Source organism: Porites lutea, chromosome 12 (assembly GCF_958299795.1).
Source record: "Porites lutea chromosome 12, jaPorLute2.1, whole genome shotgun sequence".
NCBI lineage: Eukaryota > Metazoa > Cnidaria > Anthozoa > Scleractinia > Poritidae > Porites > Porites lutea.
Window position 1 is genome coordinate 15,562,529 of NC_133212.1, and position 18,887 is coordinate 15,581,415.

Genomic DNA, 18,887 nt, shown 5'->3' on the forward strand with positions numbered 1-18,887 from the left:
AAGTTGCGAAAAACTGGGCAATAGCCATGATGTTAAAGGCTTTGCCATTGGTTCATTTCTGGAGCGTATTGTTGTTGAAAGAGCAAGTGACGACCTCTGTTAGAAAAACGTTAAAAATGCTGGTCTGATCAGCGCAAAACCGATCGATTTCTAGCAAAATTTGCCTTGAAAATAACCACAAAGTAGAAATTCCCGCGAAATCAGCCGATTTTTCCGCGAATTTGTCCCTAAAAATCCCACAAAATTTGACTTTTTCTTCCGTGGCCTATCAGAAGCCCTGAATTGAGGAACTCAAGAACTTAGGAGTCATTTACCCTAAGTTGTTGTGAAAGGAACCTTTGTAGAATACACATACAGGGAACAAAGTGTATTCCCTTGAACTTCAGTTGAAATTTATTTTACCTACAGGGTAAAAGTGGTTCACAGCAAAAACTAGCACCACCCTCTAAGGAAGACAGCTTACCAAGGGGTAGCTGGGCATCAAGGTAATTAGTCTAATATTGTTCTGTGAACATTTCATTTTTTTTTTTTAGATGATATCTCATCAATAATTCTAAGCTTATAAAATTACATGTACATGTAATAGTCTGTAGATTATTTCTAGTGCAATTTGAACCCACAGTGTTATGTCTTCTATGTTCACACAACAAAAGTAAAATCAAACGTTTCAGGCCTTGTCTCTAAACCCTAATAATTATTATTTGTATATCTTATAATTCATAACATTTTTTGGCTTTAGGATAATATCATGGGTGATGTATTAATTACTCCTTTATTTTAGGGCGAAATTTCAGCGATATTTCTAATTTCACTTGTGAAATTACCAAATTGCCATGGCAACCTTCTGTACGTCTCAGTGCCAAGATGATGACAAAGCTTAAAAGTTTTATCAATGAAGATGTTAGGGCATGCAAAATTTCAGCGATATTAATTTTCTGATTTCACAGGTGAAATTACAAAATTGCCATGGCAACCTTCTGTATGTCTCAGAGCCAAGATGATGACAAAGTCTAAAAATTTTATGAATAAAGATGTCAGGGCATTAAAAAAATGCTTTAGAAAACCTTAACACAGGAAAGAGCACATCAAGAAGGATTCTAACAAATATTTTGTTCAAATATTCGGAAAATTCTGAACTTGATCAAAATTTAAGCTGTAAACATTTAAGATCGCAGAGTTCTTGATCGATATGATAAAACCAGGATAAACATATTTTCAAAAATCCACTATTGCGAATGAATTCATCATTTTGATCCATGATATGAATAGGTATTTTATCAAATGGTATACTTGTGAAATAAGGGAATTACAGTCAACTCTCTCTAAGACGGACACCTTTGGGGCTGGCACTAGCTGTCTGTCTTAGAGAGATGTCCGTCTTAAAGAAAGTCAAATAGAGGGAGCTAAGAAAGGCAGGGACCAACTCTAGGTGTCCATTTTACAGAGGTGTCCGTCTTATAGAGGTGTCCGTTAAGAGAGAGTCGACTGTATTTCACTTGAGTTTTGTCCAAATCCTAATAATTTCCTGAGCCTTTAGTTAGTTAAGTTAATTAGTTTAGTAAATTATAAGAATTTGGACAAGACGCATGTGAAATTATTCCCTAATTTCACTCGTCACCATTTGATTACACATACTTATGTTACACCTCTTTGCAGTGCTACTGTAGTCTGTAGAATAGCATGTATGATCACATTTCATCACTAATCACACCTGTTACTTGTGATTTATACCCTATATTCTGTATTCCTTTCATCAGCATTTTTGACCTGCAGTCATGCAACCCTGATTCTCTGCTGCCAACTGTTCTTGAACGCACTCCAGGGGACGAGGTGGATCGTGCAAATGAAGAAGATCGCCAGCTTCACAGGATACACTCTTTATTTTCCATATATCCCATTCAGCAGGTATAATTCAGGGCTGTCTTTACGGGGGCTATGTCATTATGGATATTGCTGTTTTGGGTCAATTCTGTGCTGAAGTCATTACCGGTAATAACTGTATATACTGGCAACTTGAAAACGTCTTTAAAATAACGTTGGATAGCACTATCCAGTGGATAAGTATTAGGGAATCCAATTACGTCATGCACTGGATAGAGATTTATTTGATGGACAACGTTATCCATCTTTCGAATAACTGGGCCCTGTTCATGATCTATTTTTCAGGAGGAGGGAATAGAAAAGAGAGTTCCTGCCACTATTCCTCAGGAACATTTTGGGCAGAGAATTTTGGTCAAGTGTCTTCAACTCAAGTGAGTTATTTTGTCTGGAGGTAATGTGATATTTGCATTGTGGTAAAATACTTGGTAACACATGTTCTAATTTTCTTTTATTTTCTAACTTAAGGCTTGAGTTGGAAGTTGAACCAATATTTGCTACAATGGCTTTGTATGATGGCAGGTTGAAGAAAAAGGTACTTGTGCTTCAATGTGAAGCTTAATACATGTAGTTTAAAACTCATCCAGACCCCATTAATATGTATTTATACCTGGCAAGAGCCTTGAGTGGGGGCAATTTTGGACAACTTGTAATCCAGCCATACATGTACTTTTTCATGGTGTGGCGGTTTGCAACAAAATTGGTCCGCACAAGTCTTGACGAAAATTTGTCCAGTGCTCAAATGTTGCTAATTGTCCAGAGCAGTTGAGTCTTTGTTTAATAAGTTTATGAGCAATTTTCCAAACAAGACTTACATCCCCAGACAAGTGAGTATAAAAAGTTACTAGGTTATAACTATTAGTTTTAGCACAACTATAGCACAACATAAACATTACACTTTTTGGACCTACAGTACCATTCAATAATAAGTTACAAACATCATCTGGCTTCTTGCGAGACGAGTGTCTTGTTGTTTCGTTGTTGAGTGCTAAACATTCCGAATACATTTGATCCTTGCAGTTTTTAAAGCCTCTCGCGAGACTAGAGTCTTGTCTCTCGAGACAAGACGTATGTCTCCTGAGAGGGTTGTAACTTACTTTTGAGCGGTAACACCATACATGTCTTTGACGTCCTCTGCCAATTATGACGTGAAATTTGCTAATGAGATTTTTAATAAAGGATATGTACTTCCCTTAATCTCATTTTGAACTTGAATACAGAAAAGATTATCTAGATTTGATAACCTGAGTGAGGCTAATGCAATACAGTTTGAAAGGATGCAAATTCCCTTTTTTCAGTGATGCTTTCACTGCGAGGTTGTCTTCATGGCTACATGCTTAAGCTCTCCCTGATAATTAATTTTTTCCAGTCTTCATAGCCAATAATAAGCCTGAACTGACAGATGACCAATAACATCGCGGCATAATTGACCAGTCTGCCCCAACCAAAGTTTAATACCATCAGCTGACATGATACAACTCACTTTGACTCTGAAGATGACTATCACTTAGCTTGTTGAAATGTCAGTCACTGTTAACAACAGTCCTATTCAGGACGATGTCATCCGGACAATCATGCTCAGCCTATAGTACTTATGAAATGTTTCTGCGTTTTTTCAATCCTTACTGCTACAGATATCAGAAAATTTCCACTTTGACATGAACAGTGAGTGGTGCAGAAAACTGGTCAAAGAACACAATCCTCGCACAGATATCTCCACTCTGAGCCGGTCTGCTATATTCTCCATCACATACCCCTCATCAGATGTATTTCTTGTCATCAAGTTGGAGAAAGTTCTGCAGCAAGGAGACATAAGTGAATGTGCAGAACCATACCTGAAGGACACTGAAAATTCCAAGGTTTATACTTTTTATTATTGATTAAGTCAAATAAATGAATGGTGTAATGCATTCACCACGGATATTTCAATGATGAATAATAACTGCACAACAAATTAAGGCCGAGACAAATTAAGGGTTAACAGATGAAGACAAACCAAAGTAAATGGGTGTGGGAGGGTGTGTCAGGAGTTAGGAACAAAACGTTCGTCCCAATAGGCCTTTTGCAGCTAGCCATTTACGTGGTACAAAACCGCCGTGCTGGAGAGCAAAAGTCGCACTGGGACAAGACAAAAAAATTATGTATGTCTTTTGTTTGTCTTGTCCCAGTGCGACTTTTGCTCTCCAGCGTGGCGGTTTTGTACCACGTGAATGGCTAGCTGCAAAGGGCCTATTGTAACCTAACTTCCTCAAGGTACGACAATCTAACATCACAACATTACGGATTACAACATTTGAGGGTTATAGGTCTCAAGTTTTGAAAGATGAAATTTAACAATTTAACAAATTACTGACTAATTTGAACTGGCATGGTGAATAGTTCCATTACTCTGCAGTCCTAATGAAGTATAGACATTAATAACAAAACAGCAAAGAGAAAAGCGACTTGAGGTTTCCCGATATTTCGGACGGACAAGCCGTCCTTCCTCAGGGGATTTAGTAAAGAATCGGAAAGTCGTTACAATTCAAATAGTATAGACGAGTAACAGTTGGAAATTTGATAGAAAGGTAATGTTCAAAAACTAAATGGGCCAATAATGAGAAACGATTCAGACAAATGAGATATATTGGCAACTGGAAAAAAAAATGTAAATAAATAAAAATAAATAAACAAATATATTAATAATGAACTATGACTTTCTGAAATAATCCTGATTGTGTTCGTAAATTATGTTATAATTATTGATGTCATATTGCCGTGTTTGGTATTGTGGCTCGTGCGCACCTGAGCTTTCTAATGTCAGTGGATATAAGGCTGTTTCGAATTCTAGACTTGAAATAGAAACCGTTTCTTGAAACAGAAATAAATAAATTGTAAATAAATACTGCAAATAAATAAATAAATAAATAAATAAATAAATAAATAACTAAACATTGATTCATTAGTGGTAGTACATCCTCAAAGTGAATCTTGTTTCTGGAGCTTCAAAGCTGTCAGACACCTATTTTCATCATCTATTTTTTCCAAAGCTTGGGGTGGCTGTTTGGGTCGTGCATGTGTTGTTTTGTTAGCTAACGAAGCAAACGATCATTATGAGAACTTTATTGCGCCCCTTTTTTAAATTTTTTTGGATCAAATTGGAATTGAAAAGATTGGTTTTGGGGAAAAGGAGAAAACTGGTGAAAACCAAAAAATAAATGGGGGTGGGAGGGTGTGTCACGAGTTAGGAACAGAACTTTCGTCCCAATTGCTACCTAACATGGCCATAAATAGTAAAGGAAAGCACTCACGCGTTTCGCACGCAAACGCGTGCGTGTTGGACGCGTGTACGCCAAAATGGTGCGTGTTAGGGTTAGGTTAGGTTAGGGTTAGGTGCGTTCGTTTGGCATGTGCGTTTGTGGCTTATCTCTGAGCTGCACTGTAAATGCTATTTTGTCTTGTTTTTTTATCATTTCAGCATAAAGACAAGATTCGTGCACTCGCTGTATCAAACTGCGAGAGACTTGGAAAGTATCGGATGCCTTTTGCTTGGACTGCTATTCACTTGGTGGATATCATAAGTGGAAAGCAAGCTAACACTGACCCAGGAACACCTCAAGAAAAGGACTCTGCAACGTCATCACTTCCAAGTCGAAGGGTACATACACCGTATACCATAGAAAAGGATGACCGAAAAACAGTTACTTGTACTTAGTGAAAAGAACTGTGTCTCTAAATGAATCAAAATTCAAACTGGGGGAACTGCTACAAAATTGTTTGAAACATGAAAATAACCTCTCAAAACGTTAAACGAGGGCGTATGGAAAATACACCAAAGGTTTCTGGTTTGTCCGACCAACACGGTGACTTCGTTGGACCACTTCTCGTGAGCGACCACCTCTTATAAGAGAGGTTAAGCATCACGTTTACGTCAAACGACGAACGCGAATTTGTACCACGTGACCAAGTTTCCTCTTTACTTGTCGTTTACTGTGTATTATTTCTACGCCTAAATTAGCAGTTCCACGTAATTTTTCATCCATAAGAATTGTTTTAAGCTGCTTTTATCTGCTCATTTTCTATTTTGAGAAATTCTCAACGTTAATCTGCCGTTTACCGTTTGCCGTATACGTGAAGCTCAAACTCTCTATAAGCGACCACCAATCCAAAGCACCAAACTTTTACCTTTCAAAGCCCAATAATTAGTACCCCTCGTAAGCGATCACTTATCTTAAGCGACCACGACCACTCTTTGTGCTGACAGTTTTATAAATTTCCATTGTTTTAAACCTCTTGTGAGCGACCACTTGGCGCGCAGTCTTATCTCTTAGTTCGCTGTTAGTGTAAGTGCTACCCCTCTCACAGTATACCACATCTGGAAGTTCGACTTCGACTCTATTTATGAAATTTGTGTCTTTTGTTGTTTTACAGCAATCTAGTATGGTGGACTCGCCTTCTTCATCGCTTCGTTCCAGCCGTAGCTCAGTGTACGAGAGTCGCAAGTCAATTCATTTAGCTGATGGGGCCGAGTTTGAGCCAGTTCCTGATCTGACAAATTTTAGACCAGTAACACTGACTGTCAGCAGTTTCTTTAAACAGGTAATTTTAAAGTTTTGGATCCTCTTATTAAGGTGGCTAGACTGGATTTTTATGGGAAGGGGGGGGGGGGGGGGGGCGGTACCACTAAGGTTTGAGTTTTTACCACGTGGGCATTAACAAAGAGCCGCAAAAAGGATACCACAGTTTTATTACATAAAGATGAAAAAAGATAAAGATATTGTGCCTTTTCAAAAATGATTTTGTTAGAACATGAATTGCCTGGACCGTTAGCAATTAGGCAAGTGAACCTTTATTGAAATCTACTTGTCCTTGACTACCGGACGGGGCGTTTTTCGGGTAGTCTGCTACACAGCCGTTTTTAGAGTGGTCACGCAATGCTCCTTTAGTGGGGAGGAGCATTGCGTGACGACTCTGAAAACGGCTGTGTAGCAGACTATTTTTCCGGGGGGCCTGCACATGTCCTTAACTGGGGCGTAGCCAGCTTACCGCTTACTACACGCTTTTTGCCTCCTTTCGGGCCTTTTCTCTAAATATACCGGTCCACCAAAAAATCACGCGCGTAAAAAAGAAAACGTCTTTTGCTTTAGGAAAAAAATATTTCAAAGAAACAAATGAATGAATTGTCTGAGTAAATTATTGTGTTTTTTTAATTATTTTTTTTTTCAGATAATTCCCTTTTAATCATATTGATCGATTGTTTTACTATCGACTCTTTCATGTGCGTACCGTGCGTAAAAGTAGCCACGTCCCTGCTTAACCTTTGCCTATTTTGTTTTATTGTTTTACTTTGCACAGGAATCTGATAAGTTAAAAGATGATGACCTGTACAAGTTTTTAGCTGACTTAAAGAGGCCTTCTTCAGTACTAAAACGGCTCAAGTGTATTCCAGGTAATTTTTAATGATTGAGGCTGAGTATCTTATGAAGAATTTTGGAGATCGAGGCGGATAACTCCCTCCTCGTGTGTGTCCTCGATCTCCTTAAACAACTCAACCTCGTCCCCAGGTCTTCTCGGTTAACGGTGCATTAGCCTGCAAAAAAAAGTTGCACTTTTGACGTCATCGGTTGATTGATCGCAAAATTCTTCCAAATTTGGTCATCAGTAGCTGGTTATGGTGAATTATGCGTGTGCTTTAAGCCAGTCGGAATCGGGAAAATATTTTGAATGAATAATGAACGCTTTTATCGTACTAATGATTCTCTCAGCCCAGTCTTAAAATGTCATAACGACCGTCAAATCCTTAACACAAGACGGAATCTCCTTCAAAATGAAGCCAGTTTTTAAAATTTGGGTTGTCTAGAGAAAGGGATCGGATGTTGATTATTTCAGATCGATGAAATGAGTTAGTTAAGCCTCAAAAAGGAGAGTGCTTTTTTTAATTCCTCGGCTTTCTCAAGGTGTGTTTTATTTGTTTTTTTTTTTGTTTTTGTTTTGCAGAATTCTCTCATGTGAGGTATTAGTTCATTTCAGACAGCTATTTTAAATTACTTACCTGTTGTTTTGTTATTTACATCTTGTAGGAACCCTAAAGCTGGACATTTCACCTCCCGGCGACAAACCACCATATTGCTTAACCTCCGAGTTACATCAGGTACTGTATATATGCGTTATTGACAAAAAGTAAGGTCACGATGGCTCGATATTGACCTAGTTCCTTACTGCGTTTTAATGGCCGAGAAGAAGTCGAGCGGGTCCAACGCGGTAAATCCCGAGCAGGCTAGATAGGGCCATCTTGCCTGTTCGGGTAGCCAATTAGAACACAGGATTCGATTCATCTTGCCCGCTCGCCAATTCAGCCATATATAATAACTGAAAACGACGTACTTGAAATGTTTGGGCAGGCATCACGGCGCGAGAAAAGTAAAGGGAGGAGCTCCTTCCCCTTATCTTTTTTTCACTGTGGGAGACCTCTTTGCAGGGATTGCGAAGCCATGCTATGTTAAGGTGTATCTCGAGTTTTTTTTTCTGTAGGCTAGTCGCCACTTTAGAAACGAGAAAGAGACTGGGTCGAGTTATTTTTCGCAAAGACTTCTGGGAATGTTAGGAGAGACAGGACAAACAAATAGACGATATTCGTATTCCCCGACGGCCCTGGGACGAGAGACTTCACAGCATGATTGCGAGGCTAAAGCGGGGAACTTTTTGGCAAAAAAAAACAAACATTGGTTAGTCGCGGCTGAATCGCTGCAAAACGATAGAAATCAGCAAAAAACTGTAAGATTTAAAAGCTGAAACCTTACTGGTAAGCTAAAGGGATATATGTTTCAAAAAACAAAACTGTGGGAAGAGCTGGTCGTACTAACAGCAAAATTTAAAAAGCCACGAAGCCAAAAGAAGAAACAAGAAGTAATCAAAAAAATGGTATATTGTGTCAAAATGTCAATACTCGAATCCTTTTTATAAAATTTTATTCTTATTATTATTCTTTTTCTCTTGTGTGTATCTGTAGTGTGGAGTTTAAACTGCTCAGTATTATCGTCTGTACCAAACTCTGTGTTCAACTGCGTGCACGTTTTTGTACTCTCACTGAGACACAGTTGTTATCGAAGATAATGTAACTTAAATTTAAAAATAAACTTTACCTAGTCATCTTAGTTCAAACCGGTTTAACTTCCTTAAAATGCACATGGACTGTGTGCAGAACGCTAAGCCCTGTCCTGATAATTAATTATCCACTAAATGAGTCGTTTGGTTTACTTCAAGTACACAAGATTTTGCATCCGCTCTGTTAGAAAATTTCAACTGCAAAGTAGGTGTGATAACATCACTGTTAACTTTACCGCAGGCTTTCGATAATTACGTCCATTTCAATAAAAAGTATTCTTCAAAAAGCTTAAAGGACACAGAAAATTACAATTAAAATAGCTTCGGGGATTTTGAGAACATCTCTGTTTATATTACATTATAAACTCGCTCACTATTAGCACTCTTCTCATCAATAAAATTATGATTAGGATCGCTGTTTTTCTTAGTAATAATGAGCAGATCTTCCTTTGTTGTTTGAAATAATGATCTCTCCTCAAGTGTGTAAGCCCTTCGGAACTTTACAATGTTAAAAATTTTCTTTAAATTCAGCAAACTTAGCCGCAGTTTTCATATTTGAAATCATATTTTTTCATATTTGTTTGTCCATATTTTTCATATTTGTTTGTCCTCTTGGCGAGAAGTTCCCCGCATGAGCCTCGCATTCGTGATCAAGGCCTACTGGTACCAGGACTGTCGGAGAATACGAATACTGTCTATTGGCCAATAGCTGAATGGTGTATCCCCAGTAACGATCCCAAAAGTCTTTTCGAAGTGGCGACTTGTTACGAACTAACGGTTACTGTAACTCTTAACTCAATAAGCCTTCTTGAATGCGGGACCTGGTTTCTGTGCGATCTCTGCGATTGCCAAGAAAGTGATCAAAATATAGAAACCAGCTTTAAAAGAGAACTTACATTGTTGTCGTAACGATCTCTGTAAACGCTAAGTTCACGGTAATCGTTGAAGAGTTGTTTCAATACACTCTGTTCTAGATCATCGCGGTCATGTACACAACTTAACCAATTGCGAAAAAAAAAAGCCTAAAAAATTCATCCTTGGATCAGACTCGAACCAATGACCTATGCGATGCTGGTGCAGTGCTTCTAACCATCAAGCCAATTGGTAGCTGGTCACTTTGTGAGTTCGTAATAAACCTGTAGAAGATGTTGTAAATCTTTCCTCCGCCGTTGAAATGTATGAAATTTCATAGTTTCCATTTGAAAACTGCTTTTACCAATGAACTTCTTTTTCAGTATTCCAAGCCCTTGCAGCTATTGCGTCGATTTAACTTATATCAGATGCTAAATCTTAAAGATTTTGTACAACTTTGTGATATTGTTTTATCCTCACATTACATTCAGTTGATGTGGAGCAATCCGTATTCCTTCTAGGTTAACCCATACCCTGATGGACAGGGGCGACCAACAAAAGAAATTGAAGAGTTTGCACCAAAAGAAGTGTTCTCACCTTATTTGACGTACAAGTAAGTCGACATATGATTATGGTCGATGTTAAAGGGACTGTGTCACGGCTGTCTAGTTCCTTTTTCTTATTATTATATCCAATTACATATTACTTATTAACCCAGAGTGAGGTCATTACAGGGAAATGTCAGACCTCGGCCTCGGCCGGCCCCCCAGCTGTCAATTGACTATAACATGGACGTTCCTAAGGATGTCCACTATCAACTTAAACATAGCTTCTTAGCCAGTAATGCCCGGTCCTTACAAGAAAACAGCCAATCAGAGCGCGCGTACTATTGTAGTCATATAATAAGTGTCCGTATTCGCAATGGAACGCAACGTTAGTGAGTAAACTACTTGAAAATAGCAAAATCGTATTTTCGTGTCAAACAAACATGGCTACCAATATCAAACGTTACAATTAACAAGAATAAGCTTTTAAAAACTGTAAGGCTAACAAGTTTTCAGAAGTCACAATCCCAATCCGTTTCAGTCTTCTTTAAGCTACGTTCAAAGGGACGCAACAACTCCCGACATTAATGGCCCAACAATGTTGGGACTTGTTGTATTTTCTGTGTTGTTAGAGAGCTTTTAGGCCGATTTAGCAACAGAACGGGAACGTCAGTTGACGACAGCGCGCGCAAATCAAACAACTGGCTTGACCAATGGCTGAGCCGCAAATTGAGCACCGGAAGTCGTGTTTAGTCCTTTCCGCGCGCTTCCCGTCGTTAACTGACGTTCCCGTTCTGTTGCTAAATCAGCCTTTTGATTCGAGGACGAGGACGACTACAAGGACGGTATTTAAGTTTTCTCACCTATTCTCTAAAGTAGACACCACTGAAAACTTCATTGTACTTTTTTCACCAACAAAGCTAGCACGCTTTTTTCCTTTGAAGGAGGTTAAGCCCTCTCCCGACGCTAAATCATAAAATTTGTAACACTGGATAACTTGTTTTTGCCTCTACGATATTCTCGCTAAAACTCTTAGTAGCCTGACGATGACTACCACATTTTCCCGCCAAAATAACGTTGGTTCGCGCGTGCGCTACTTAGTATTGAGAAAAGCTGCGAATATAGCCGCATCTCCTCGCTGCCGGCTGATTGGGATGTTTCGCGAAACACCTTAAAGACGGGGAGCGATGAGCGGCGACTGTATACGCAGACTACTGTTAACTAAAATTTACGTTATCCTGATCCTAAAGCCCCGTGCAAACGGACGCAACATTGTTGGCCAACAACTCCCAACATTGTTGGATGTTGCATGTTGCGTCCGTTTGCATACCCTGTTACATGTTGTTGCGTGTTGTTGGGAGTTGTTGCACAAAGTTCTAAACCGGTCAAAATTTTGAGCCAACAACTCCCAACATTCTTTTGTTCCGTGATCGCCGAAGCGTAACGCAACAATGTTGGATCCGTTTACACAGCTCCCCCAACATTGTTGGGGCCTCTCACGCTCATTACACATGGTCTCCAAAGTCTCAACACGGTGCACTGCAGGTCCCAAGAGTATTGGGAGTTGTTGCATCCGTTTGCACATCACTGCCAACGCGAACGCAACAACTCCCATCATTGTTGCGTCTGTTTGCACGGGGCCTAATGTTTCCCTGTTACTGCAACATATGAATTATTTTCGGGTTAAAAACTGTGTAACCAGTTCGTTGAGCAAATGACTAAAAGCAATGATTTGAATGAACCTAACAAGGTTTAGAGTCCCATTTCGTTGCAGGCAAACCAACTGGTTTTTTACAAGAGTGGTCGAGGAGTCGATTTCGGGGCCACTGAGAACAAATCTTGGTAGCGGTTAGTGCAGAGCTTGAACTTGGGGAAGAGAAGGGGGAGCTTATTTGAGAGATGGGGCGCTGAAAAGGGAATTTACGGTATTAACTTGTATTTTAGGAACCTGCTGTATGTGTACCCATTGAGTGTGAATTATACCAGCCGCAGTTCATCAGCCAGAAACATTGCAGTCAAAGTACAGTTCCTTGGAGGGGAAGAAATGCCACCACTTGAGGTAGGATTCGTGTTGTAAGGTCCTTTACTGAAGCAATGAATTCACTAAACACTGAATAAATTATTTTGATTTTGTGTGTTTCAGTGCGTATTTGGTAAATCAAGTACCGCAGCTATGCAGTCCGAAGCTTGGTCAGCTGTTACTTATCACAATAAGTAGGTTTTTTGTTATTGTTGGCTTTTACATTAGTGTTCATGCCAGCATAGGAGATGGTAGGCCCGGGTCAAACAGTGTACTTCACAAGAGCCGGCTTTATGTCGGTTTGGGACGACTTACTTATCAAGTTCGCCTGTTTGTCTGCAGAATCGGTTTTTTCGCTCAGCAGCTTTGCAAAGCAGATTGGCTTGAGTTCAGCTCATGTGAACCTCTTCTCACCCCACTTCTACCCGGCGTAAAAAGCTTTCTCTCCTTGGGTCAATTAAGGTTTCTGGGACACAAGGGATCAATTCAGGTCTCTGAGAAACTGCACACCTACCCATCCCCTAAGCTAACATTAACACGTCTCATTTAGGGCGAAATGTTGGCTTAGGGGAGGGGTAGGTGAGCAGTTTCTCAGAGACCTAAATTGATCCCTTGTGTCCTGGAAACCTTAATTTCTCCAGGGAGAGAAAGCGTTTTACGCCGGGTAGGAGTGGGGTGAGAAGAGGTGACGTGTAAAATCCACAGCTTTTGCAAATTGTTTCAATAACGGATTTTAAAAGTATTTTAATTCCCTTAATAATAAAATTGACCACTTTTGATTTATTTTGTTGTTATCGTAGGGCCCCAGACTTTTATGAAGAAATCAAAATCAAGTTACCACCTAATTTGACACCAGAGCACCATCTGCTGTTCACGTTTTACCATATCAGCTGCTCAACAGGAAAAAAACCCGACGAGAAAGGACCGACTGAAACTCCCATTGGATACACGGTATACAATAAAGCCTACGAAAACAGCCGCTCCTCGCCGCTGGGAACGTCTCGCGAGGAGGAAGGTCTGCGACTCAGCGACAGAAATTTCATACTCATGACGTAGATCAGTATTTACATAATAAATCCGGTAGTCATGGGGTTCCGAATGCACATTTGTTCGATTTAACGTTTCTCCTGGTCGATTTTGGTTAAGTATTGTGTTCATTTGCGAACCTCAAATGCTACCACTAGAGAAGAATATATTCCAGAAATATTGACTGTTTTGTTATAGATTCATTGCGTTTACATTTGACCTTTGTAGCCTTAGGTCCTTTGTCTGTCATTCGTAAACAATAGCTAAAACAATGTAACTTCTCCGTCGACCAATCAGCGCTTCTGACCGGATTCCCGACAGATTTTTCGTCATCAGTATGGAATTTCTGTCGCTGAGTCGCAGACCTTCCTCCTCGAGGAACGTCCCCAGCGGTGAGGAGGGAGGGGAAACGACTGATTTCGCAGGCTTTATATGAACTTTAAAAAACATTCATGGTATAAATGTTCGCGAGAAATTAAGGCCCCGTCCACACGGAAACGCTAAAGCAATGTAAATACGATAGCACACCTTTCGGAGCATGCGTCATGCTAGAAGTATATCATGTATGACATCATCGAATTCGAAAACCTCCACTTTCGTCCGTCCACACGTTAACGAAAAGCCGGCGTTTTCGGTGACCATTTCACTGGATACGTGTGGACGGTAGGCCAAAAGAAATATCCTTTTTGAAACGAAAACGGATACGTGTGGATAGGGCTAGCCTGTGTACAGACTGCCCCCCCCTCCCCTCAGGAAAAATCGGAAAAGGTTTCCTAAGGGGAGGGAGGGAGGGGGGGGGTCTGTACACAGGCTGGGACGGGACCTAAGTCAATCAATGATCATTACAGTAGGATTTCAATTACATTGTAAGCTGTTGTGGAAAGAAGCCTGAAACAAACAAACTCCAATGATCAAGATAAAATTGTAGTGATTATATGCAGTAACAATTTTTTCCACTACACTCATGCCTTTTTGATGTGTCACTGTAGTGGCCACTCTTGTCCAACAGAACCCTGCAACTTCACAACTGAAACAAACAAACTCCAATGATCAAGATAAATTATAGTGATCATGCAGTAACAATTTTTTCCACTACACTCATGCCTTTTTGATGTGTCACTGTAGTGGGCACTCTTGTCTAACAAAACCCTGCAACTTTACAAATTGTATTGTGTCAGCTGATTGTGTGTAATTTGAGCTCGATAATAATGATCTATTTTGGACTAACTGGCGTAAAGACGCGTGTTATTTTTTGTTTTGTATTCAACTGCTGCTTTTGTCGTTTTATTTTTCTTAAACAGTGGATTCCTGCTCTGAATGAGGGACGGCTATCCCTGGGGGAATTTCTTCTTCCTGTTTCATTGGAGAAACTACCGTCAAGTTATAGCATGCTCTCTACAGAGGTAACAGAATGATGAAAGTCTAGTTAGTTGTTAATTGTTGCTTATTACTACAAAAACGTGCTGTGTGTGAATGAGGTTTCATTTGAATGGTCAAACGATTAGATTTTATCCACTGACTCAAAGTCAGAACTGCGTACGAACTGAATACCGTATCCTCTCTCTAATACCGCCGCCCCCCTCTTCCCCCAATTGTTAGGGGAAGGATGAAAGTTATTATATACTCCCTCTTATTCTTTAGTAGAATATATTACCTTCTCACGACTGTAACACTTCATGTGGACTGGTCCGATATGATTTATTCACGTACTGGAAGTTCGACGTTGTTTTTTATCTTCGGCTGATGACTTCCAACTTCTTGAGCCTGAGTTTTCCCACTTGTCTAGTTCTTTATAAATAAATGATATCACCAGCTTCGCTAAATTAAATAAGCATCACCTCTCTTAAATAAGCCCCCCTCAAAAGTGCTTGAAATAAATATTCCCCGGGGGTTCTAAAGGTATGGAAAAACTGGCAACAAAAAGCTGTGCAACTTGTCTTGCAACATTGCTGCAAAACGAGTTAAATAGCGATGTTACGCGTTTTACCACTCACATCAAACCCGTCTTGGAACAAATCAGGTTGTTAACAGGTTTGAAGGTGGATAGTAAAACGCGCAACATAGTTGTTCAACTCGTTTTGCAGTTATGTTGCAACACAAGTTGCACGTTTTTTGTTGCCGGTTTTTCGGTACCTTAAATCGAGGATTAACGATGGTATCATGTAAAACCACTGCTGAGGGGGTTTCATTTGCCTGGTCACGCAAGTGAGAGGCCATCATAGTTGACTCTGTGAGTGTAGTGCTTGTTTTCACTCTAAGCCTTAACGAATGTATTGTTACTGCTGTATTTCGTTTTCAGGTTCATCTTCCCGGGATCAAATGGATGGAAGGCCACAAGGGAGTCTTCAACGTTGCTGTCAGGGCGGTTTCTTCTGTTCACAATCAAGTACGAAGAATATTTTTCAACCTCTTGATCCCTGCATTCGTCTTTAAAAAGTTTCAGCGCAAAGGCCTCTTTTTGCAGCTGGGTGAATTAGTTTTTTACTAGTGGGAACCTCTGTGCTGTAGAGATTCTTCAAAAAGTTATTACAAAGACTTGAAATCAGTGAATGAAAGTGCAAAAGAACTTGCTTAGTCTCTGATTAACATATTTCACTTCGATTTTGTTGACAAAAAAGCTCAAACATTGGGTGTGGTGTAACGAAGAAAGCAGATCTACAATGGAGGACAAAAATCCTTGGAACGGTTATGGAAAACCTTCCTTCCACATCCTTAACTTATCAAATGCTCAGATGTAGCATAATATGCACTTCTCTAACCACTTGGATACCGCGACTGGCCCTCCCCTCCCCCATCCAAACAATGTTGGGATGAAGAAACACTTTTAGGACAGGGGAAAGAGTACAAGGGTGCACAAACTACAACATTGCTTGGGGGAGAGGGGGAAAGGGGTAAAAATTAAGGCAGATCGTGTTAATTGTCCTAAGAATTTTGTCCTCCATTGTAGATTTACAACTTCGCCGAGACTTCAAGGAAAGCATAACTTCCTGTTTATTGTCTTGAGGAACAAGACATGTATTTAAGTCAGTATGGAGAGAATTAAGAGAGCATTATATGCTGAAGATTATCTTGATAAATATATTTTATTATTGTTTTTAGGATCTACATATTCACAAATTTATGAAGACCTGCCATCAAATCGAAGGACGTGTCACATCTTCTCCCAGCCGAAGCACAGAAGGAAATCTAGAAACTCTGTTAACAAAAAGCATCGTGAATCTATCCAAAGCACAAGAAGAACCTTTGGTCAGGTTCTTATTCCTTGTTTTGGACAAGCTTATTCTGCTTCTTGTCAGGCCACCCGTTATATCAGGAACCATAGGTATGAATAACAAAGTCTTTGTTAGAAATGTGACGGTGAATTTCAAGCCTGGTCAATGAAAGAGAAAGATGTTTTTTGACACAGATTCACAGATTCATATTCTGAAAACAATTCTTTTTCAGTCAGTGACAAAGAGAGCTCGGAAGAGTCTGGTTCTCACGAGTTTTCTGTAGCTCCGTAGTAGAGCATCCGCACAAGTAACCAAAAAAACAACATCAACACTCTTTCTTGAAATTAAATATATAACTACGTACATAACTTTCCTACCCGCAAATAACTTATGAACTAATCGAGGCGGGGGGAGCTAAGGTCATGTTACAAATACAAGTTTTATCTATAGATGGACTAAAGAACAATAAAGTCACTAAAATACAATAAATAGAAAAAAACTAACATAAAATAAAGAAATTAATAACATTTACGAAAAAAGACTAACATAATAAGACGGGGAACTTCAACATAATCATCTTCTGACCGCAAGAAATTTAATAATAATTTCTTTATCTTTTTACAAAAAGGCGATCGCTTGAGCATTTTAATCGAATAAGGAATAGAGTTCCAAATTTGACAACTGATTCTCGTCACGTGAAAAGGGCAGACTCTTTTAGCCTGGAATAGGACTGCTTGCGTTCTTGGAGAAAGATCATCGTAAATTATAACCGAAGACAATGAAGACCCTTCTGGTGGACCAACCGCAACTGGGCTTTTATTGCTAATGTCTTTCCGATGAGACATTAGAGATTCCTTGACCAGCCATCCCACTAATCCGCAGACTATAGGTTTTAGATTTCCAGCGCTGTTTCTTTGCGGGACAGGATGGGCTGTGACTATATCTTGGATTGATATATCCTCATTCTTCCATTTCTTTAAACAAATTTACACAAAGCAGCGTGCAAAGAAAGTAGTGTTCGATAGCCCGGGGCTAGTGGATTTTGCTATCGGGCTAGTGAATTCTGTTATGAACTTGCCCGACGGGCAAATGAAGTTTTTTGAGGAATTCAAATTACAGAAGAACTGTGAAATCAATGTGCTCATCAGAACGTTTTTGGGGCTAGTTGAAATGATGTTTTGGCCAGTAAACGTTAGCTTCAGCTTGCCCGAATGGCAAGCTGTAAAAATGACTTTCTTTGCACCCTGACAAATCCTACTTGTTATTGACGCCGCTTCGTCGGGACTCGCCTCGGGTACACCTACGATTTTGACATTGTATTGAAAGCTGTATTCTTGGAATTCATCGATGGCGTTGCCAATCGCGTCCACCTTAACCTTGACCTCTGTGAGTTGTGCACTTAGGCGTAGCAGCCCTTTGATAGCAAGCGAAGAAATTCATCATATTCGTTGCTTAGGAATTCAAGACTAAGAGATGCTTATTTAGCAGAAGGGACGACACCGCTGCTTTGTTGTTAAATTAAATCTTTTAGTCTCGAAATCTCCTCCGTCAAAGATCACAGGTGTCACTCTTGTTGGAAGTGCAGGGGTATTTTTCCGAGCTCCTATTAGACATGCAGCTTCAGATTCGAGGACGAGGACGACTATAATCACGAGATTTTTGAAATGCTAAGTATTGCGCGCGCGTGAACCAGCATCATTTTGGCGGGAAAACATGATAGCCGTCGTCATTCTACAACGGGATTTAGCGATCATGTCGTAGTGGCGCGAACAAGTTATCAGATGTGAGAAGTTCTTTCACTTTGCGATCGGGAGAGGGCTTAACCTCCTTCAGTATAAATAACCGTATTAACTTTTTTTGGTGGAAAAAAAAAGGAAAATGAAGCTTTCCGGGAGTCTTTTTTTGAGAACACGCGCAAAAACCTTAAGTTTAATCTCGTACTCGTACTCGTTCGCATCCTCAAATCTAGAGATCTCTAGTGTCACTGGCTAAAGAAACATCTTTCTCGAAATCTTTGTTTCTTTTAACACTTGGCAGACTTGACTTGCCTAGCCGCGCCTTCTTCTCACGTTCAGTTCAGCGTGCTGCCTCAAGATAGTGGGTATTTGCTATTGAGACGGGTGCGAGATCTAAAGTGCACGAGACAAGCTTTAAGCTCGCTGTAGCCTATACAAGGGTTTCGCCATGTACTTCTGTTCCCTGTTGATTTGGTTGAGGGAGACTATTTTTGCATGTACTGATCTCGATCGTGAACATTTGTTCGACATTTAT

The 18,887-nt window shown here is 39.9% G+C and overlaps 1 protein-coding gene across 3 annotated transcripts in view; it reads left to right on the forward strand.

Annotated features, from left to right (window-relative positions):
- The window catches only part of LOC140921535 (dedicator of cytokinesis protein 7-like), a 189,811-nt gene that overhangs the window by 142,245 nt on the left and 28,679 nt on the right, over positions 1–18,887 (forward strand). For 2 of the 3 annotated variants that reach the window (XM_073371538.1, XM_073371540.1), the window contains exons 6-21: positions 409–485; positions 1,758–1,905; positions 2,167–2,252; positions 2,347–2,413; positions 3,513–3,737; positions 5,336–5,515; positions 6,289–6,456; positions 7,213–7,306; positions 7,938–8,008; positions 10,335–10,426; positions 12,303–12,417; positions 12,502–12,572; positions 13,179–13,329; positions 14,706–14,807; positions 15,704–15,790; positions 16,504–16,726. The exons of the other annotated variant lie outside the window; for it this stretch is intronic. In XM_073371538.1, the coding sequence (XP_073227639.1) occupies positions 409–485; positions 1,758–1,905; positions 2,167–2,252; positions 2,347–2,413; positions 3,513–3,737; positions 5,336–5,515; positions 6,289–6,456; positions 7,213–7,306; positions 7,938–8,008; positions 10,335–10,426; positions 12,303–12,417; positions 12,502–12,572; positions 13,179–13,329; positions 14,706–14,807; positions 15,704–15,790; positions 16,504–16,726 (1,957 nt within the window). The remainder of the gene's footprint in view (positions 1–408; positions 486–1,757; positions 1,906–2,166; positions 2,253–2,346; positions 2,414–3,512; positions 3,738–5,335; positions 5,516–6,288; positions 6,457–7,212; positions 7,307–7,937; positions 8,009–10,334; positions 10,427–12,302; positions 12,418–12,501; positions 12,573–13,178; positions 13,330–14,705; positions 14,808–15,703; positions 15,791–16,503; positions 16,727–18,887) is intronic. 3 annotated transcript variants of the gene reach the window in all.